Source organism: Chenopodium quinoa, unplaced genomic scaffold (assembly GCF_001683475.1).
Source record: "Chenopodium quinoa cultivar QQ74 unplaced genomic scaffold, ASM168347v1, whole genome shotgun sequence".
In the NCBI taxonomy this organism is placed as follows: Eukaryota; Viridiplantae; Streptophyta; class Magnoliopsida; order Caryophyllales; family Amaranthaceae; genus Chenopodium; species Chenopodium quinoa.
In genome coordinates, this window is record NW_018743051.1 from 165,505 (window position 1) to 187,739 (window position 22,235).

General features: G+C 40.4%; 1 protein-coding gene across 1 annotated transcript; it reads left to right on the plus strand.

The window, feature by feature from the left end:
* The first annotated feature begins 215 nt into the window (after positions 1–215).
* LOC110731036 (probable 2-oxoglutarate-dependent dioxygenase ANS) lies at positions 216–8,880 on the plus strand. The gene is made up of 5 exons (XM_021910888.1): positions 216–452; positions 610–721; positions 3,339–3,471; positions 7,654–7,987; positions 8,635–8,880. The coding sequence occupies exons 1-5, from the start codon at positions 216–218 to the stop codon at positions 8,878–8,880; spliced, it is 1,062 nt and encodes a 353-aa protein (XP_021766580.1).
* The last annotated feature ends 13,355 nt before the right edge of the window (positions 8,881–22,235 follow it).

A 22,235-nucleotide genomic window follows, 5' to 3' on the forward strand; every position in this document is an offset into this window, starting at 1 on the left:
TGGGCTGGTATGGTATTGTGACAAAACATATTGGGTTGATGTATGTGCATTGTACATACCCTAACTCCTTGTTCTTAATATATAAGCACACCTCCGATCCTTTCCACTTGTAAACCAGTGCTTTCAAAGTTGTCTTCTAACTAATAACTTTACCACTTCTCAATAAGCTAATAAAACTCGTAAGTTAACTAACTTGTTTAGCTTTACTTTATATCATGGCTGCATTGTCGCCCACGGCTGCGCTGTTCAAGCCAGTGCCAGAAGTACTCAAAGACGAAGGTGTGCCGAGTAGATACATCAAGCACAATGATGAAGACACACAAGAAGATGGTGATGCTCATGTTCTCCTTCCTATGATGGATTGTCCAATAATTGACCTCGCTCTCCTTTTATCATCTCCTCAGGAACTTGCCAAGTTTCACTCTGCCCTTAATTCGTGGGATTGTGTTCAGGTTCAAAAATAATAGTCACATATACTATTTTGATACAGTTTTATATATACTATCCATATATGAACATGAAATAATTTTATTCCAAATTTATATGTATGAACTACGTCGTAGTATAATTTGCCTAATGTAGAGTTATGCATGTTCACGTGGAATTTAGGTTGTCAATCACGGCATGACTAGGTCATTTCTTGATGAGGTACGAGGAGTCATTAAGCAATTTTTCGCACTGCCAACAAATGAAAAGGAAAGGTACTTTTGCAAAGGTAATATACTCCGTACTTTATAATTTAAATAAAATTTAGAGATTATACATAAAAGTATTTATGATGAATGATGATCATGAAGTGATTAACACATTTTACCCATTATATATTATCTATACTTTATACTCTTTTGTTTCTTTACTTAGATTTCAAGCTAATTAAGTCAAAAAAATAAATAATAAATTAAAAAAAAAAATTGGAGAAATAAACAAAACTATTGGCTTTCTTTTCATTTTAATCCCAACCATATTTTAAATCAGAATAATCCCAACTATAGGTGGTCCCTCCTCAAATTAGTTTCAGATAGTAGTAGTAGTAGTAGCCTTCTCAAATTAGTTTCAGATAGTAGTAGTAGTAGTAGTAGTAGCCTTCTCAAATTAGTTTCAGATAGTAGTAGTAGTAGTAGTAGCCTTCTCAAATTAGTTTCAGATAGTAGTAGTAGTAGTAGTAGTAGCCTTCTCAAATTAGTTTCAGATAGTAGTAGTAGTAGTAGTAGCCTTCTCAAATTAGTTTCAGATAGTAGTAGTAGTAGTGGTGGTGGTGGTGGTGGTGGTGGTAGTAGTGGTAGTAGTAGTGGTAGTAGTAGTAGTAGTAGTGGTGGTGGTGGTGGTGGTGGTGGTGGTAGTAGTAGTAGTAGTAGTAGTAGTAGTAGTGGTGGTGGTAGTAGTAGTAGTAGTAGTAGTGGTAGTAGTAGTAGTAGTAGTGGTAGTGGTAGTAGTGGTAGTAGTAGTAGTAGTAGTAGTAGTGGTAGTAGTAGTGGTAGTAGTAGTAGTAGTGGTAGTAGTAGTAGTGGTAGTAGTAGTAGTGGTGGTAGTAGTAGTGGTGGTAGTGGTGGTAGTGGTAGTGGTAGTGGTGGTAGTAGTAGTGGTGGTAGTAGTGGTGGTGGTGGTAGTAGTGGTGGTGGTAGTGGTAGTAGTAGTAGTGGTGGTGGTGGTGGTAGTAGTGGTGGTAGTGGTAGTAGTAGTGGTGGTGGTGGTAGTGGTGGTGAGTGGTAGTGGTAGTGGTGGTGGTGGTAGTGGAGGTGGTAGTAGTGGTGGTAGTGGAGGTGGTAGTAGTGGTGGTAGTAGTAGTGGTGGTGGTAGTAGTGGTGGTGGTAGTAGTAGTAGTAGTGGTAGTAGTAGTAGTAGTAGTAGGAGCAGGAGCAGGAGCAGTAGTAGCAGTAGCAGGAGTAGCAGTAGTAGGAGTAGCAGCAGCAGTAGTAGTAGCAGCAGTAGTAGTAGCAGCAGTAGTAGTAGTAGGAGCAGGGCAGTAGGAGCAGGAGCAGCAGCAGCAGCAGGAGCAGCAGCAGCAGTAGGACCAACAATAGTAGCAGCAGTAGCAACGGCAGTAGTAGTAGCAGTAGTAGCAGTGGCAGTAGTAGCAGTAGCTTAGCAGTAGGACCAGCAGTAACATAGCAGCAGCAGTAGCAGTAGCAGTAGTAGTAGTAACAGGAGCAATAGCAGCAGTAGCAGCAGCAGCGCAGTAGTAGCAGTAGCTTAGCAGTGTAGGACCAGCAGTAACATAGCAGCAGCAGTAGCAGTAGTAGTAGTAACAGGAGCAGTAGCAGCAGTAGCAGCAGCAGCAGTAGTATCAGTAGCAGTAGCAACAGCAGCAGCAATAGGAGCAGCAGTAGTAGTAGGAGTAGCAGTAGTAGTAGCAGTAGGAGTAGTAGTAGCAGTAGGAGTAGGAGTAGGAGTAGGAGTAGTAGTCGTTTCCGTTTTACTTAGTTGACACCATTTGACTTTTACACTATTCACTAACTATACTTTGACTAGTATTTGTGGTTTATATCTATAAAAAAAATAGTCAAGTGGAATCTTAGCTTGTTTGAATCGTCTTAATGTATATTTGATTAAAATCCATTGTTTATAATTTTATAATGTCAAGATTTAGAGATATTAAGCGTTAAAATAGTGCATTGGCAAGCGCAAAATAAAGAAAGGTGTCAACTAAACAAAAGAGGTAGTATGATTTTATAACTTTATGTAGAACTATCAATCGGGTCGGATTAGGGGTCATTTCAAGTCGAGTCACTTCAGATTACGGGTCAAAAAATGTTCACACTAGCACAAAGTTTCAGGTTCGGGTCAACTGAAGAGGCTTAGAAATGATTTTGATTTGCTTTTATTTTGGTTAATTTTTAAAAATTTCTAATATTTCAAACTTACTTTGCTATTTTATTTATACTTCCTCCATTTCTATTTGGTTAACGCATTTGATTTAGACACATATGTTAAGGAGAGGAGAGAGAGTGAGAGAGAATAAAAAAGCAAGTGGGGTAGCTTGTAAATACAAGGTAAAAAATTTACCCCGAAAGGAAACGTGTCAACTAAAAAGAAACGGAGGTAGTATATATTTTAAATCAAGCATTTTCTTACATTAATTAATCAACCTAATCACCACACACATATTATATCTTTCACATCCAAAAGTTTACTCGTTGAAAAATCTGCAAAGCCACTAATGTTTATGCTTAGTATAATTTAATGTGAGACTCTAAATATTCTTCTTTTCTTATTTTACATGATTGATTCCATATGAAACTATTGTATAAAAACGGAAGTGTTATCAATTACAAGCATCAATTATGTTAGTATTTCACTTGTTTCATAATGTGCAGAGGAAACTCGTTCATCTGATGCGCCACTTGAAGGGTATGGAAACGACGATGCATACCGACAAAAGACTATTAATTGGAGTGATAATATGCACCTCCTACTTTTTCCATTGCCTAAATGCAACTTTGAACTTTGGCCTAAAAAACCTTCCAATTTCAGGTCCATCCATTTCCCTTTATTTGTCCTGTTTGGAAATTTGAGTAATTTCAATAAAGATAAAATCTAATATTGTAAGCATAAATATATAAATTAATATAAAATTATGTAAAAAGAATTTTAATTTTTCACAATTTTTAATTTTCAAATGCTTTGTGCGTTTTCTAATTTTTATATACAAACTAGATGAAACTCATGTGATTCACATTTATTTCTATTCTTAAAACAAATAATTTTTGTATTTATGTGATAAAATTTGTTATTTTATTCGTTGTCGGTAGTATATCATTAAATATTTTATTTTAAAATAAATTGTGAATATATAAAATTCCTAATTTCAAAAATAATATATTATATTTAATTAATTTAAATTTTAGAATCTCATTCGCCAATTTTTCTTATATGGCATTTGAATTCTTTTATTATATAAATAATTCACAAATCTCTTACTTGATTGGCTGTGACTAAAATTTATTATCCTACATGATGTGTTAAAAAGTTTTTGTCCTACATGGCTCTCTAAAACTTAGGAAAAAACTCCCCTTTATTTATATAATAATAGATGAAGCCCGTGCAATGCACGATTTATTTATAGTTTTTAAAACGAATATTTTTTGTATTTATGTGATGAAATTTATTTTTTTATTCGTTGTTATATCAATTAATATTTTGATTTTAAAACAAATTGTGAATTTCCTCTTGTTTGTTATATACTTACCTCCGTTTTTTATTAGTTGACACGTATTCTTTTTATGGAAGTTTTTATTGTTGACATGTTTCCTTTTTGAGTAAGTTTTATACCTTGTTTTTTAAGTGTACCTCACTTGCTTTATCATACTCTCCCTCCTCTCCTTAATATGTGTGCCTAAATTGAACGTGTCAACTAAATAGAAACGAAGAAAGTATTTGGATAAAATTCCTAATCTCAAAAGATTTATTATTATATTTAATTAATATAAACTTTAAAATCTCATCCACCAATTTTGCGTGTGGTATTTGAATTTTGAATTATTTAATTCTAAAAAAATTTACAAATCTCTTATTTGATTGGTTATTACTAAAATTATAATCATGCATAGCGCATTAAGAAAATTTTATCCTATGTGGCTCTCTAAAAACTCGGAAAAAACTCTAGTTTTGTGCCTTGGCAATGCCCAGATTGTCCTAAGCGTTTCAACTTGAATGTTAATTACGATCATATAACCCCTTTTGATGATGTAAAATATTTAGACATACAATATCATATCGATTATTGAAATAATAGTGTACTTTTGTAGTTTTATTTGTAAATAAATACTCCCCCATGTTTTTTTAAGTGTTAAAGTTTGATTGGCATATAGTTTTAGGAAATATAATTGACTTAAATAAAATAAGAGGTAAGTGGAGTAGTTGGGGTATTAAAAAATTGTAAAAGAAAGATAGTGGAGTTAATTACAAATTTTTGTATGAGGCTGGACACATGGTGCGATAGGGGTTACTTGTGCGGTGTTATTATTTGTAATTTGGGGTTACTTGTAGGGTGTTACTTGTTTTGGTTAGGGTGTTACCTGTGGGTGTTACTTGTATTCTAGGGTTATTCGTAGGGTGTTACCGGTTTTGATCAGCGATTACTTGTAGGGTGTTACTTGTTTGGTGTGGGGTTACTTGTAGGGGTTACTCAGAATACAAGTAACACCTACAAGTAACTCATATAAGTAACCCCAAAATACAAGTAACTCAAAATACAAGTAACCCTTGACAAAACCAGTAACACCTTATAAGTAACCCCTGCTGCACCATGTGACCTGCCGCACTGAAAAACCTCTGAGAGATAATAATTTATTGAAAAGTAATGAATGTGAGAGGAAAGATATAATAAAAAAAAAGTAGTAGTGAGTTTGGGTGGGGACCATGAGAGGAGAGAGATATAATATTTTATTATAGCTTTTTGGCAAAAAAAAGGTAGTGTAACACTTATTAAAACATGACAGGATTTGGTAAATATAACACTTATTAAAACACAGAGGGAGTATCTTTGTTATAATTAACTTAATATTCTTTATTGCACTTAAATTATTTGTAATGAATTGAAAGTTTTTTTACCAAACTAAAATTATTTTTTTTGATTAAAACTTATTTTTTTCCTAATTTTCTATTTTTTTATTAAATCTGTTAACTATTACTAAAATAGAAAATTGCTGACATCATCTTCTCCCCAAACTGTATATGTGTGCTCTTTCTCATAAAAAAAAATCCCGCCAAATGCACTTATGATGTCATACATATTTTTTTTTTGTAGGGATTAGGTTTTTTTTTATTCTTTTTCATTTCAACTTTTGACTGTGTAAATAAATAAATAATATATATTTAACTTAAACTTCTTTGGTAATTGGTAACTACGAAGTTTTTTATTAAAAATAAATAAATAACAAGGTTTTAATGCTATTTTTTTTACTTTTTTTCTTTTTAATTTTTTACTAATTGTGTAAGCAACCTAGCTATGAAGCATGTACTAATAATATGGATGTTTGTTTTACAAAAATGAACTAATGTTGTAAGTAAGTGTTATCATTGTTTCGTATTTCCTAGGTGCTTCACTATTTTCATTTATTTAAATTAGACTTGATAGAGCATAAAAACATAATCTTGAGTTTCAACGAATCATTGGCTTAACCTTTTGGTTGAATTGGTCATATAACAAGGATTTTTAGATTACAATTATTTTTATTTTGTATTTTGAACCATTAGATGGATTATATATTAAATTCTTATGCATATGGTTTGATTAGATCATATTGACATTCAATTTTATATTTTGTTACAACTCATGTTATTTATGATGATAGATATGTTTTTATGATCTAATTTATAAGTGTATATGGGAAATAATAATAGAAATAAGCTATTTTATTTCAATATTTTTTGCAAACTGTGCATCGCAAGAGTCTAATCTAGTGAAATATTAGAAGTATATCGATAATAAAACACTATACAACATTTTTATATTAAAAAAATCTATCAAAATTTTCCTACTTAGCATCCTATGTTTTACAATAATACCTATTTAATTTGTCACTTACGTGGCTTGACACTTGGTATTGTCTCCTGGCCTGGTTGCGAGACTGATTTTATATATTAATGATATGATATGATTAGATTTGATAATTATTAAGATTATCTTCAATTAAGTGTTTATCTATATATTAACACTCAATGAAATTAAAACTTATTATTATTTTGAAAGTAAGGGCTTGTTCGATGCATGGAATTAGCAGTAGTGAATATATTAAAGCGGTTAATGATTATCATATTTACCAAGTAGATTAAGGTTGTTTTATAAACCTTGTAAAATAAATGAGGGAGCCCCAGTTGGTCTCAGAGATAAACATTCTAATTTATCTCCTCTCACAACTTTATGTGTTGAAATCTGTGCCACTTTATTATTTTACTTTTATCATTTAAAAAATAAAAGAAAATGATTAAATTGTGAGAGGAGGTTTATTCACAACATTTATCTCAGAGAGAAACTTGAATTTACCCAAAATAAAGGTAGCCACCCCCGTCCCCAGCCGCACCCCTCCAAAGGCCCAAACCACCCCCTCCTACAACCACCCAAACTGAAAACGACTCCCGCTCTCAGCCAGCCTCGCCCCCAAAACTTGACATATTCCCTAACCCTTGCCCTCAATTGAAACCACCCTACCCCGATTTCAAGGGCAAGGGTTAGGGGTTATGTCCGATTTTAGGGGTAGGAATGGGGAGGGGGTTATTTCCGATTAGGTGGTTGGGGAAGGGGTGGTTTGGGGTTGCGACAGGAGTTGGGGGTGACGGTTGGGGCTAGAGAAGGGTGGCTGCCAATTTTTTCCTTTTTTTTTTTATATTTTTATAAATATTTTTTATTTTGAATCATTCACATGTTGACTTGTGTTAAACAACCTACAATAATAGGTTGTGACTTTTGCTGGCTGGTTTGAGATTGAAATAAGAAAACAAAAGGTGAAAATTGGAATTAGTGCAGAATTATCAATAGTTGAGATTATTCAAATTAAATCAGGCAAAGTTGGGTTTATTAATTAAAGTGCATCACGCCTCTTTACATGCTTAAAAGTCTGGCCTCTAGATCAATGTGGATGCAACACAAGTCTTAACATACCCAACGAGCAACACTATAATTGAAATCGAACTAATTTTTGTTAGTGCTTGTAGGACAATTTTAGAGAGTTATTCAACCAAATCAAAGATATTACTTGACACACTCCTAAGAGCCATGGCACGTTCCTTGAAGCTGGATGAGAACAACTTCTTTGAGCTATGGGGGAATAATAAAGAAGATACAATACTAGGAAGATTCAACTTTTATCCTCGATGCCCAATCTCGAATCGAGTTGTTGGCTTAAAACCACATGGAGATGGATCTGCCATTACCATTGTCTTGCAAGACAATGAGATTGAAGGGCTTCAAGTTTTTAAAGATAGTAAGTGGTTTAGGGTTCCTATCATCTCTGAAGCTATCTTACTCTTTGTTGGAGATCAAATGGAGGTAATTAACATCCGTTACTCCCTTCATCTCTTAAAGTTTACACCTCAACTTTCTACTTTATTGTATGTTTTATTCGTATTAAATGGGTAGCTAAGCTAGATTTGTTGTTTAGTAATTCATAAGAGAAAAAATCTTATAAAAATGAACCACAAATAAATTTTTCGAATATATTTTAAAATATGGGGATTTTCTAAATTATTTGAACATTATTCATTGATCTTTCTCAAAATTGTATTGTGACACGTTTAATTAAACGGAATAACAGAATAAGACACAATTGATTAAACAGATCGGGTTTGTGTTGATTGAGATTTCCAACACGAGATTAATACGATTCAACTCACCAAAAAAAACTACTTCATAATATTATGGATTTAATGTTAGATATGTTGTTAAACTAGACTTACACTTTTTTCAAATAACTTAACACGGCTACATGACATGAACTAGACATGAAAAAAGCGATTAGTGTTGAGGGTTTATGACATTTTTAATTAAAAGTGTTAACACAACATGACAATTTTTTATTATATGGGTTGGATTAGTGTTGAGGTTGTTGCCAAACCATTTAACTTCAAAAACAAATTCGAGCATTACACGATATGACATATTTTACGTAAAACTGAAACTTATATGCATTTGTGCAGATAACGAGTAATGGCATATTCAAGAGCCCAATAAAGTTGTTATCAGCCCATATTATGATCGGGGTATCATTAGCCATGTTTTGCATTCCAAACCCAGAAAAAGAAATTGGGCCTCTAAAGGAACCAATAAACGAAGATAGGCCCCAATCTTACAAAAGGCTCAAGGATTATGGTAAAATCTTCTTCCAATACTACCCTGAAAATGATGCTGATAGGTTGATCCACACAGTAAAGATCAACTATTAATTTGGTATTGATTCCAAGCTCTGTTCATGATGATTTAGACTATTTTCTACACATTATGAGTGTAGTAAGTCTTTGTTTTTGTGTATCCCTCTCTTTGTTCATTCTCAAGGAATCTTATGTAATTGGTTCGTTAATGGGGAATCTTGCGGTGACTGGTTCGTTGATGGGGATTCATGGCTTCGTGCGGGGTGCAACAATAATGTATCCGAAAAGGATGTATCATACTATCATGTATGTACGTATGAAAGATTGAAAGTCATACTTCTTTGCAAGATCTGTACAACAATAATGCTTGTTTTTATGAAGAAAACCTACTTTGATTTTTTTCGTTATACTTGTACAAGTGTTTATTTGCTAATTGTTATTAGATTTTTGGTTTTAATTTCGTTATAGAAGTCATATGACATTTAAGCTGTTTAACCTTATTAATTACTAAAAAAACGCGATCAAATTAAAGTTGATACATATAGTGTATAATTTAAAGTATTGTGATGCTTAAATGGAAAAAAAGGAGCCAATATACAGATAATGTTGTAGTAAAATTGTCAAATCGGATGTGCAGATCGGACTTTGACCATAGTCTGGGTAGGATCGTACTAGTTTGTTTTACTCCATCACTAGTTTGTTTTACTCCAACCAATTAACATCTATGATGAAGCAATGATATTTTCTACCATTATAATTGATAAATATCTATAATTTCCCTTCATAGTATATTATTGAAAAGAAAGATACAAAGACCAAAGGTGCAAAATATTATACAAATCATCCATTACTAATAACAAGAGTAAGTAATACAGGCTAAGAGCTCGTCATGCATACTTACAATATTTAAACCTTAAAATCTCCAATCCATTTACATCTTTTCCCAACACAAATATGACTGATTATTCACATTAATTATTGATTATACTCATCAATAACAAATCTAAATAAAACAACTAAAATAAAAAGCGAGCCAAAACACCAGTTACATTTCACATATACATTTCTATTTTTCAAATTCTTGGATTGATGGCTCTTAAGAGCAACGGTAGAGAGAGTAACCAGTAACCAGCAATACAGAGAAAAACTGTACGTAGTGACCACTACTAAAATTCGGTCGTTTTGCGACCGTTTTTCTACGACCGTCATAGAAACGGTCGTAAAATATGATATTTGCGACCGTTTTTTACACGGTCGCAATATTGCGACCGTTTTTTAAGCGGTCGCAAAGGTATTTAAATATATTTTAAAAATTAAATACATGTGAAAAATAATTCAAAATTAAATTAATTTGGTTGCGACCGTTAGTAGAGGTCGCAAAATGTGACAATTAAGACCGTTTCTCATACGGATGCAAAATTACGACCGCTAATACCGGTCGCAAAAGTTTTTTTTTTATTTTTAAAAAAGGTATAAAAGAGCTCCACTACTAACCCTAATATGTTGATAGCCGCTCACCCTTTCTCACAATCTCATGTTCCTCCTCTTTCTTCTCTCTCCTTTCTCTTTCTACTTTTTCCTTTCTAACAATCTCACGTTCCTCTTCCTTCTCTTTCTTTCCTCCTTTTCTTTCCTCCCTCCTGCTTCTTTCCTTCCTCTTTCTTTTCTTTCTTCTCATATCTCTGTTTGCATCGATCTCACGACCCTCCTTTTTTTTATCTTTTTTTTTTCTTCATTCTTTTCAGATCTTGAGTTTTGGTGTTTGGATTTTTTTGTCAACAAACAAGTTATGGAAAAGGGTTTATCTTCAACAAACGACTTATGGGTTTCATGGTCAAATTCGCCCATAAAAATTCCAGATCTGGAGTTCTTATGGTCGAATTTGACCATATAAACCCAAAGAGGAAGAAATATTGGGAAAGGTATGTTGGTTATTCTAGAGTTTTTGTTTGTTTTTGTTTATTTTTCTATTTTTGTGGTGTTGTTTCTTTTTTAATCTATTTTTGTGATTTGGGTTTAATTATGATTTTTTGTTAATTTTGTTCGAATTTTTATGAATTTTGTACATATATTATTCGAATTTCTTTGATTTGGGTTTGATTATTATTTTTGTTAATTTTGTTCGATTTTCATGAATTTTGTTCATATATTGTTCGAATTTCGTTGATATTGGGTTTGATTTTCAATTTCATTAATGTTCAAATTTTGTTGATTTTGATTTTAGTTTTTGTATACTTTGTAAAAAATTTCATATTTTGTTGATTTTTTTTTCGTTAATTTTGTTTGATTTTCATTAAATTTTTGGAGTTTGATAATTCTGTGGCGGCGGTGGTGGGTGGTGGTGGTGGTGGAGTTGGTTTGGGTGGGTGGAAATGGTGGTGGGGCTGTGTGAAAAGTACAGGCAGGGGGCTAATTTTTTTTCTGTTTTTTTAATACATTCAGCGACCGCCAAAAGTTGTCGCTAAATTCAAGATTTGCGACCGGTACATACGGCAATCGCAATTATGAACATTTGCGACCGTTTTTTATGTGGTCGTTGAAAATAATAAAAACGGTCGCAATAAACTGCGGCTGCTATCCGGTCGCAAAAATCATTTTTAGCGACTAAGTGAATAACGACTTACTATTACGACCATCAACGGTTGGAATTCGTTTTAGCGACCGTTTTTGCTATTATATGCGACCATTAGAGGCGGTCACAATTTGGCCGAATTTTAGTAGTGAACAAATGATGCCACCACTGCTCAGTTAGACCTTTGCCAAAAAACTATCAAAATGTTGGCAAATTGTAATTCAGTTTGGGTTTATGTTCCCTTTGTGAGCCAAGAATAGATAGTCAAATTCATCGCAATCTACACATACATAATATCAACTTCCAGGATTACAATCACCGTTATGGAATACTAAAAATATATATTGAATAGGGTCTTTCGAGTAAGTTGTTCCCATATACATACTCCATGCATATATATATATATATAGGTTTTTCTATGTGTTGTGACTAGAACAGGTGAAGTAGACTTGGAAGTGGAAGAGTAGTGTTTCGGGGTTTTCTGATGTCCTACGGGAGAGTTACAATTCCGAGACTGGAACCGGACGCCTGTACCTGCAAAATAACGGAGACTCCTGGTGGTGGGAGCTCCGCCTCCAACGGTCAAGTTAGTACTTGATTAAGGAGTAATTAATGCGGAAATTAAAGTGATTGGGTCTCTCTAGGTGAGAGTGTTTAATGTAGGTAATCTGCTTTGTTAGCGAGATTAGCCGGTTATTACTGTGTGTAATTAATGTGTTTTTTCATAATCCCCCTTAATGAGGATTAAGGGAGGTATTTATAACCTTGGGAAACGTGCCCATCCTAGGTTTAGGTTAACCTAGGGCTGATTGGGCTTCCCTCGGAAGTTGGGCCTGGGTGGCCGGTTTCTCCATTAGGCATGGAGTATGCCACATGTCATGACATAATAGGTCCAAGGTGGACGAATAAGCGCGTGCCACGTGGCAAGCCCTGACAATTCCAACTGGGGGACACTTGGCAGGACCTGATTGGCCCACGTGGCGCATTCCGATTGGTGGGAGCAAAATCCCCTAATCATTTGCCCCTCACAGGTGGCACGTGACTGGTCACGTGTTACATGTGACAGGTGTCGTACTGTAACAGGCGACGACCTTCTACAGGTGTCAGTCGGCGAAAGGCCGAGAGATTTTCCCGCCCAAATTTTGAATTCTGAAAGTGACCCTTCGCCTTCTCACTTCGCCTATATAAGGGAGGATTGTCTTGAGTCATTTTCACACTTGAGAACTTTGAGAGAGAACATTCGGACCCCTGAACTTGCTCTGACATTTTGGACCTTTTCTGCCTACCGCCTGTTCTGACAAGCCGACTGCACAGGATTTTCAGCACTTCATCAATCGTCACTCGTTCAGGTAACTGTCGGTTCTCTTACTCTTAATTTTCTTTTTATTTTTTGAAATGGCACCACGGAAGCACACGACACGACCTAGGTTAGTGATCAGCCGGTCACCGGGGACGGCTGAATCTAGGACTAGGAGTGCCGCCTGCCCTTTCCCGGACCCATCTTTGCCCTTTATACAAAGTCCGACTGTATCTGTGTCTATGCAGAGCAGGATGGCCAGAACGAAAAAGACTGCTAGGATCTCAAATTCAGACGGCTCCTCCCACAGGGTGCCGCTTAGTGAAACATCTGACCAGGCGCCAGATGTGGAAGTGAAACAAGGCGGCCTGAAAGCCGGCAATTCTGTGGGAGGAGTCATAGTGACCCCTTCCCATTTAACAGTTAACAATTCTGCTCCTTTTCAAAGAGAGGAGGCGGGCCCCTCCGGGAGAGGGGAGGAGTCGTCCTCTTCGGACTCGTCAGAGGACGATTCCGAGTCAAGCTCTTCTGGCCATGCTTCTTTGGACACAGAAGAGAAAAACAGCCGCCTGCAAGAGGCGAGACTTTCTCACGCAGTTGAGAAGGGGGACAATTGGGCGGAGCCATCCGCCTCTTACCGAGAGCAAAATACCCCCTACTACTGCACGGTACCTCGGGGCCGGATCACAGCCATGCAAGAGAAAGTGGAGAGCTTTATTGCAAACCACACCATGGGCCCCGACTTTCTAGTGTTTGTGCCGGATCCAGAAGACACAGTCGTCTGGCCGGCTGGTACCAGTTATGATAGCGCCTGCTTTGGCTGCTACGAGGCGGCCATCAAGGCAGGGCTGCGCTTCCCATTACATCCGGCTGTTCAGCGGATCTTGGATGGGTATGAGTTGGGGTTATGGCAGTTAGCCCCAAACTTCTGGGTCAACGTACTCGGCTATGTGGCCGGGTGCGAACTGCACGGGGTGGAGCCGAGCTTCGAGGCTTTCGCCCATATGAACTATCTCAGCCGGACCCCTAAGGCAGGCGGTACCGGCTGGTATCAATTGACAAGCCACAGGGGCTACCTCATGACGAGAGGTAAAGCAAACAAGTGGAAGGACTGGCGGAGCACCTTCCTCATCATTGAGAGTTCAGACACTGAGCTGAACAAGCGCTTCAATAGGTGGAACATGAATCCGCCCCTTCTTGCAGGCGGCCGTAGCATGCCGCCTGTTCCCCCCAAGGCTAAGAAAGAGATCCTTGATAAAGGACTCTTTAAATTAGAGTCGAGGGTCGACTCTACTTCAGGGGTACGAGAGCAAGTACCCCTGCACTGCGTCCCGAGCTTCAAATGGCTCTACGACGAGTACTTTTTGGCCGCCTGTGGCCTCAGCAGTCGGTGCTCAAGAGGTAGTCGGCCTGTCGAATACTCTGTTGTTCCATACATTTCTTGTTATGACTTTTATTAACTTTGCTGTTTGTTTTTGCAGCTGACGCCATGAGCAAAATCACCGCCTCCAAGACTGCGGCGGCCATGTTGCGGGCCTCCATCATGCAACAAGCTTCAACCGACTCCCCCAAGAAGGGGGCACCCTTGGTGAGCTCCGAACCTTTCACCCTCTTTTTGGAGTTGTGCTTATGCATATACTGACTTTTTTTTTTTTTTTTTTTAGACGGGTGCTCCAAGAGCTTCATCTTCCCAACAGCCGGACCCCAAGGCCCGGAGGACGACTGTTGCGAGCTCTCCTGGTTCTGCCAGGAAACATGTGGCGGCTGAGAAACAGCCGGACACTTCTTCTAAAACTCCAACTGGGCCGCCTAGAAGTATGAAGTTGTCCTTGTAAATTTTAGACTCGCTCCCTTTTTACTAGGTCTAATCCGTTTGTTTATGCTTGATGCAGCTGGCCCTCAGGAGCCTGACTTGGTAGAGATGGCCAAGTCTATGATCAGGGCAGTTCCTCCAGCTGAAAGGGAGGCGGTCAGGGGTGTCGGCACCCTTGACCTAGACGGGATTGCAGGGGTCCTTGCTGAGGTATACTTAGCATATTTTTGAGTATTTGAATTTCTGGACGCCTGTTTTCTTTTTTGTTTGGAAACTGACGCCTGTTTCTTTTTACTTAGGCCCTGCTCCGAGTGAACGGCCTTCGCAAGCCGCTTGACCGGAAGAACAAAGAGGTAAAGGCAGCAAAAGCTATGGCCGCCTCCAACTGTGATAAGGCAATGTTTCAAATTGCCCAAAATGAAGTTCTGACCATTGATATTCTTTATTATCAGGCGCAGGCTACCGCCGCTGTTCGGGCTCAGTTAGAGGCGGCCCAGAAGAGGAATGGCGAGCTAGAGGCGACCATCACCAATCTCAAGGCCGAGCTGAAACCTCTTCGCCTAAAGATGTACTCATACGAAGCCTTGGAGAAATCCTTGGCCAACGTAAAGGAACGCCTGGTGACCCAAGAGAAGAGTCTTACCCAGGAGCTCTCGGAAAAGGCCGAGCAAGAGAAGAAAGAGCTGGTCCAGGAGATGATGAAAGACTCCGCTCAGATCCAACGCATGACTTGGGGCCGCCTCTTCCCTAATGCCGACTTTGCCTCATGGGAAAAAACGTACCGCCAGTGTTCTGATACATATAATCAAGAGATCCTGGCGGCTGCTGAGGAAGAGGCGTTGGAGGAAGCGTTGGAGGAGGAGGAGTCGGTAGTGGCGCTTGTGCCGCTTGGGGGTAATGCATCAAAAAAGGATGCAGCTGAAGCCGAGTCCAGCAAGAAGAGTGCTGACCAGGCGACAGCTGCTAATATTGAAGATCTGCCCCCTTGTTAAGCTTTATGTATTCTTTCCACGGCCTGTGTGCCGTTTGTTTTGTATTTACCCGGCCAGGGGGCCGGGGCTTTGAATATTTTGCCGGTCTTTAATGACCGGCTTCTTTTTAATGAATTTTTGTTTTGCCTCAAATTTGTCTAAGTATTCCATATTCTAATATCCAATTGTTCACTAGACCGACTGTTTTACATGGCCGATAGTTGCAGACAGGTACGGATAGGTAGTCACGCCGCCTATGCCCCTGGACGACTGGTTGTCTGTTTCCAGGATAGACGATCAGTCGGCCATTTATCCAATCGGTATTCGAACTATTTTAAGGTCTGGATCCTTTTTAGGCAGGCGGTCCTGTCATTTGTAAATTTAACCAAGTAGGAAAGTGGTCTGACCAAGTAAACATGAGTGTTACCTAGTCGCCAAGGAACTGAGTAGTAGAGATATCAAGCGGTTGGTACCGGTTGTTCCCCTTTATTCGCCAATGTTTGTTGGCTTTTAACTCAGGTTGTTAACCTAGCAGGAGTAGTGGTTGAGAGCCCCTGTTTGCTAAAAACAGGCGGACGACTCATACCTTTTAGGCTCCATACTAAGTTTGAGGGAGTGACTATAAGTTAACATAGGAGTTACTTAGTCTCCGTCACACTCTAGATTGGGTAGTAGAGGTACCAGGCGGCGGAGGCCGGCTGATCCCCTTGGTTCGCCAATGTTTGTTGGCTATTAACTCAATAGGTTACCTAGTAGGAATAGGGGTTTGAGTGCCCCTGTTTGCCAAGAAACAGGCGGTCAACTCAAACCTTTTAGGTTCCATACCAAATTTGAGGGAGTGTCTATGAGTTAACGTTGGAGTTACTCAATCGTCGTCACTCTTGCTTGAGAAGTAGAGGTACCAGGCGGCGGAGGCCGGCTAGACCCCTTGATTCGCCAATGTTTGTTGGCTATTAACTCAAGAGGTACCCCCTGCATTTATCCCAAGTAATACAGGCAGTCATCTGACTCAGATGTCAACTGCTACCACTGGTTTGGTTAGTGATAGAGTTATCCTTGTCTCAAAAACGGCTACGTGGTTGCCCTTGGGGACAGTCGTATAGGTGCCGTGTAATTAGTTTATAGAGCAATGTTCCACCCAAAAGGGAGCTGCTCTCTGCGACGAATTTCATCCGGAGGGATGCCGCCGGACGCCTGCTATGATGTTGGGACAGGTCGTATTAGTCTTGAAGATTTGATCAGTTGGCTTGGCGCCTGGTCTGATAGTTCGGCCTGTGGCCTTGGTTAGTTCTTGGTGAACGTAGGTGCTAAGTAAGAGGAGGGTAGCCGCCTGTTAGGAACAGGGTCGGCGAGGCCCTTAATCTTTTTTAGCTAAGTATAAGGGGGGTGGTTGTGTGTTTGGAACCAGTCGACCCTCTTCTATGGAGAGTAGCCGACTATATGTCCAGACGTCATGCCCATATGGTGAGAAAATGGAGAGTAGCCGTTTGTAAAGGTACAGACGGCATGCCCCTCTGAAGATAGAGTGAAAAACTCAATGGAGAGTAGCCGACTGTAAAGGTACAGACGGCATGCCCCTCTGAAAATAGAGTAAAATACTCAATGGAGAGTAGCCGACTGTAAAGGTACAGACGGCATGCCCCTCTTAAGTAAGAATAAAAATTAAACATGGAGAGTAGCCGACTATTTGTTAGTAGGCGTGCCCTTCTTAGTACAAAATTGAATAGTAAGTATGCAAACTTTTATTAAGTAGCTCTTGACTATTTACATCATTCAAAAGAAATATTTCTTAAGATTATCTATATTCCAAGTTCGAGGCAACGGTTGTCCGTCTGGTGTTTCCAGACGGTAGGTACCGTCCCTGACTTCCTCACAGATTCGGTAGGGTCCTTTCCCAGTTGGGAGTTAGTTTGCCATACTCATTAGCCCTACCAACTGCTTCCATTTTTCTAAGTACAAAGTCCCCTACTTTGAGTGGATGCCTGTGTACTTTTTTGTTGTATGATCTAGTCATTCTCAGGCGATAGATTTCATGGCGCAAGACAGCATTGCCCCTCTTTTCAGGAAGTGAGTCTAATGCCAGGCGCATGGCTTCCCAGTTTGCCTCTTCGACATATAGCATTACTCGAAGAGTCGGCTCGTAGTGTTCTATTGGAAGAACAGCTTCCGCACCGTAAGTTAGGAGGAATGGAGTTTCTCCAGTCGCCCCTTTTTTAGTCGTCCTAATGGCCCAGAGAACATGTGGTAGTTCATCCGCCCATAGGCCGCCTGCTCGTTCAATCTTTTTCTTGAGACCGTCCGAGATGATTTTATTAAAGGCTTCTACCTGGCCGTTTGCTTGTGGACGGCCGACAGATGCAAAGTAGTTTGCAATTCCTTGGTCACCCAACCAGCTTTTGAGAACAGGCGTCTCAAATTGGGGACCATTATAAAAAACCATAGACATGGGAACCCCGAACCGAGTGATGACATTTTTCCAAATGAATGAAATTACATCTTTCGTCTTGATTCCCTTTACAGCCTCCGCCTCTACCCATTTAGTGAAGTAGTCAACGGCAACAAGTATGTACCTCCTTCCGCCTGTAGCAGGCGTATATGGACCCAGAATGTCCATGCCCCACTTAGCAAACGGTAGTGGGCTATGAATGGTAGTGAGGTCAGTAGCCGGACGGTGAATTAGTTTGCCAAACCTTTGGCACTTGTCACATTTTTTCACCATCTCCATTGCATCTGCTTCCAAAGTAGGCCAAAAGTAGCCCTGCCGCCTTGCCCTTTGAGCAAGCGTCCTACCGCCTATATGAGAAGCACAGTAACCAGAGTGAAGATCGTCTAGTATCTCTCGTCCCTTTTCTGGAGTAACACACTTTAAGAAGGGTTGAAGGTACCCCCTTTTGTGAAGTTCTCCCTTTATCATTTCAAAACAGGTGGCTCGTTTTTTCAGTGCTGCCGCCTGTTGAGGATCATCCGGCAGTGTACCGTTTGTCAGATATGCCCTGATTGAATCCATCCAGGTTGAGCTTCTGTCTAGGATTCCAATAGGGTTTTCCTCGATGCTTCTCTTCTCCATTACTTCCCAAAAAACAGTTCGAGGAGTATCAGAGGAGGCGGATGATGCTAATTTTGACAGTGCATCCGCCTGGTTGTTTTCTGATCTCGGCACTTGGATCAGATGGAAATCCTCAAGGGAGCCGACTGCTTGTCGGACCGCCTGTAAATACTTGATCATGGCCAGATGGGTTGCTTCGTATTCGCCATTGTACTGACTCACTATCAATTGTGAATCGGAACAGGCGTCTATTTTTCTTGCCCCTGCCGCCTTGCCTATGCGGATCCCAGCTAGTAAAGCTTCATATTCTGCCTCATTGTTTGAAGCCTGAAAACTGAAGCGTAGAGCATACTCGTACCTGTCGCCCTCTGGCGACTGACATATGACGCCTGCTCCACAACCATTTGAAGTAGAGCTTCCGTCCACATATACCTTCCATACTTGGTCTGGAACTTGAGAGTCAGGAGGACGAGTCATCTCTACAATAAAGTCAGCAAAGGCTTGCCCCTTCACTGCTTTTCTAGGCTTGAAAGTAACTTCGAGGCTCTGTATTTCTATGGCCCATTTGATCATTCGGCCTGACGACTCCATGATGGTAAGTGGCCGCTTGATAGGTTGGTCTGTATACACGACGACTGCATGTGCCAAAAAGTAGGGCTTCAATTTTTTAACAGCCATGAAGAGTGCAAGACCAAATTTCTCCACTAGGGGATACCTCAACTCGGCATTTTTCAGTACGTGACTGACAAAGTAGACCGGGAGCTGACAGCCGTCTCTTTCAGCAAGGAGAACAGCGCTTAACGCATGATCAGAGACGGCCAGGTACATGTAGAGTACTTCTTTGGGCAAAGGGCTGACCAGCCTCGGCAAGGAATGCAAGTGAACTTTCAATTTTTGGAAGGCGGCCTCAGCATCCGGCCCCCATTCAAACCTTGCCTTTTTCTTAATTGCCTGGAAAAAGTATAGGCATTTGTCGCCTGATCGGCTTAGAAATCTTCCCAAGGCCGCCAGACAACCTGTTAACTTCTGAACCTCTCGGATGGTACGAGGCGACTGCATGTCAATGACCGCCTGCACCTTCTCAGGGTTCGCCTCTATTCCTCTCTGATTGATAAGGAATCCGAGAAATTTCCCAAACTCAACTCCAAATACACATTTCTTGGGATTGAGCATGACATGGTGCCGCCTGAGTGTGGCGAAAGTTTCTCGGAGGTCCGACAGATGATCTTTCTGAAGTTTAGTCTTGACAATCATATCATCAATGTATGCCTCGACGTTTCTCCCAATCTGATCAAAGAACACAGTGTTTATCATTCGCTGGAAGGTAGCCGGGGCATTCTTAAGACCAAACGACATGACCGTGTAACAGTATAACCCCTGATCAGTGACGAAGGCCGTCTTCTCCTGATCTTTCTTCCACAAAGGAATTTGATGGAAACCAGAATAGGCGTCCATAAAGCTCATCAAAGCATGGCCGGCTGTTGAGTCGACCAGGTTATCAATTTTAGGCAAAGGGTAACTGTCTTTGGGGCACGCCTTGTTTAAGTCTGTGTAGTCTACACACATTCGCCAGGTGCCTTTCGGCTTTTTAACAAGCACCACATTTGCAACCCAGTCTGGGAAGTAACATTGCCGAATGAACCCTGCATCAAGTAATTTTTTAACTTCGGCGGCTGCCGCCTGACTTCTTTCTTCACCATGGTTCCGCTTCTTTTGCCGTACCGGCTTCTTTTTCGGATCCACGGCCAGTTTATGTACCGCCAGATCAGGACTAATGCCTGGCATTTCATGGACTTCGAATGCAAAGATGTCCTTGTATTCTTTCAATAGTTTGTGAAAAACGTCACCAAGGTCTCTCAGAGCAGTCGTCCCAACTTTGACTGTTCGGTCAGGACGTGAGTCGTCTAAGATCATGTCCGCATGCTCACCAGCCGGCTGAGGGCGGAACTCATCCGACCGCTCCTCTGCCAATGATTGCTATTTTCTTTCTTTTCTTGCGGCCCCTGTCTGGGATGCCTTTCTCTTCTTGCCGCCTGCTTCTTGAACAGGCGCACTCTCCTTGACATTGTCAAGGTCTGTTTTTTCACCGCTTGACCCAGTGGCCATAACAGTGGGCTTGACATCCGAGAGATAGCACTCTCGGGCCATCCTCTGATCTCCCCTTAGGGAGCCGACTGTTCCATTATCCCTCTCAAACTTGAGCAACATAAGAGATGGGATTATAACAGCCTTGGAATTATTCAGGGTTGGTCGACCCAGAATCATGTTGTAGGCTGAGAGTTCTTCTACTACCAGGAACCGGACTACCATGTGTCGTCCTTCCCCTTTTTCGCCCAGGCGGATGGGTAAATCCACTCGTCCCAGTGGGTGGACGACTCCTCCTCCAAACCCTACTAAAGGGTGGGAGGCCGGCTGTATGCAATCAGTCTGATATTTTAGTTTCGACAGACATTTGCTACTGATGAGATCTGAGGAGCTTCCGGTATCTATGAGGATTCGGCCAACTCTCTGGTTGGCCACTTTACATTCAATAACGATAGGGTCGTCATGCGGCCCTCTTACCCCTCCTAGATCTTCTTCAGTGATGACAATCTCAGGAAATGAATATTTGGACGGCCGTTCTTGGTGAACGGAATTTACATCTAACCGCCTGATATTGTCTTTGTTGCCCCTAATAGTGGGGCCGCCTCCTGAGAAGCCGCCTGCAATGGTGTAGACGACTGCATCATCTGTATCGGAGCTGTCGGCCTGTTGATTCTTTTTGGCCGACTGCTTTTTTGAGGAAGTGTTCCCCGTAGATTTCTTGACATAAGTGTCAAGATCACCTTGCTCAGCCAGGCGGTCCAGATACCGCATGAGACTGATGCAGTCATTGGTGTGATGACCAACATCATCATGATAAGCACAGAATTTATCTTGGTTCCGGTTGTTTGCAGAACCCTTCATGGGGACCGGCTTCTCAATTGAGATCCGTCCCTTGATTTCTTTTAGGATAAAGTGGTTATCTTTGTTAAACGCATACTTTGGGGAGTATGGTTTGAATTCTTTTTTCTTTTTCTGGGCCGGCTGTTTAGAGGAATCAGCCGCCCAGACCTCTTTTCTCTTCTCATCTTTGTTTGACGACTGTTTCTGTCGTCCTTCTCTTTTGTCGAACCTTTTCCCGTCCGACTGTTTTACCGTACAAAGATCAGTCGCCTGTATATAGGCTTCTGCTTCAATCAAGGCCTCTTGAAGAGTCGCCACCCTCTTTCGAACCAAATCAAATTTGAAGGTAGACCCGTCTTTGAGACCTCTGAAAAAGTCAGTATAGGCTACCTCATCCTGTAACCCTTGAATCTGTATTCTCATCAGGTTAAACCGCCTGATGTAAGAACGAAGGCCCTCCTTCTCGCCCTGCTGAATTGTTCCTAAATCAAGGGTCGTTTTCTTCGCAGGGATGTTCATGGCGAAGTTGGAGGTGAATAAGTAAGCAAGCGTCCTGAAGCTATTTACACAACCAGTCGGCAGGTTGCCGAACCATTGTTGTGCGATTCCTTTGAGAGTCGCTGGGAAACACTTGCACCAAGTGGGATCATCCAACCCTTGAAGGTACATCAGGTTGGTGAATGCCATCAGATGGTCTTCTGGGTTAGTAGTGCCGTCATAGGCGCCTACTAATACATTTTTCACTTTGGCCGGCTGAGCGGCTTCATTAATTTCCTTGGAGAAAGCCGACGGCTGTTCACCAAGTC

Excerpts from the sequence above, each read along its gene's own strand:
- LOC110731036 (XM_021910888.1), top strand. The coding sequence starts at position 216 with ATGGCTGCATTGTCGCCCACGGCTGCGCTGTTCAAGCCAGTGCCAGAA. Across the intron at positions 453-609 it reads ATTCGTGGGATTGTGTTCAG|GTTGTCAATCACGGCATGAC; the intron begins GTTCAAAAATAA and ends CGTGGAATTTAG. Across the intron at positions 3,472-7,653 it reads AAAAAACCTTCCAATTTCAG|GACAATTTTAGAGAGTTATT; the intron begins GTCCATCCATTT and ends TAGTGCTTGTAG.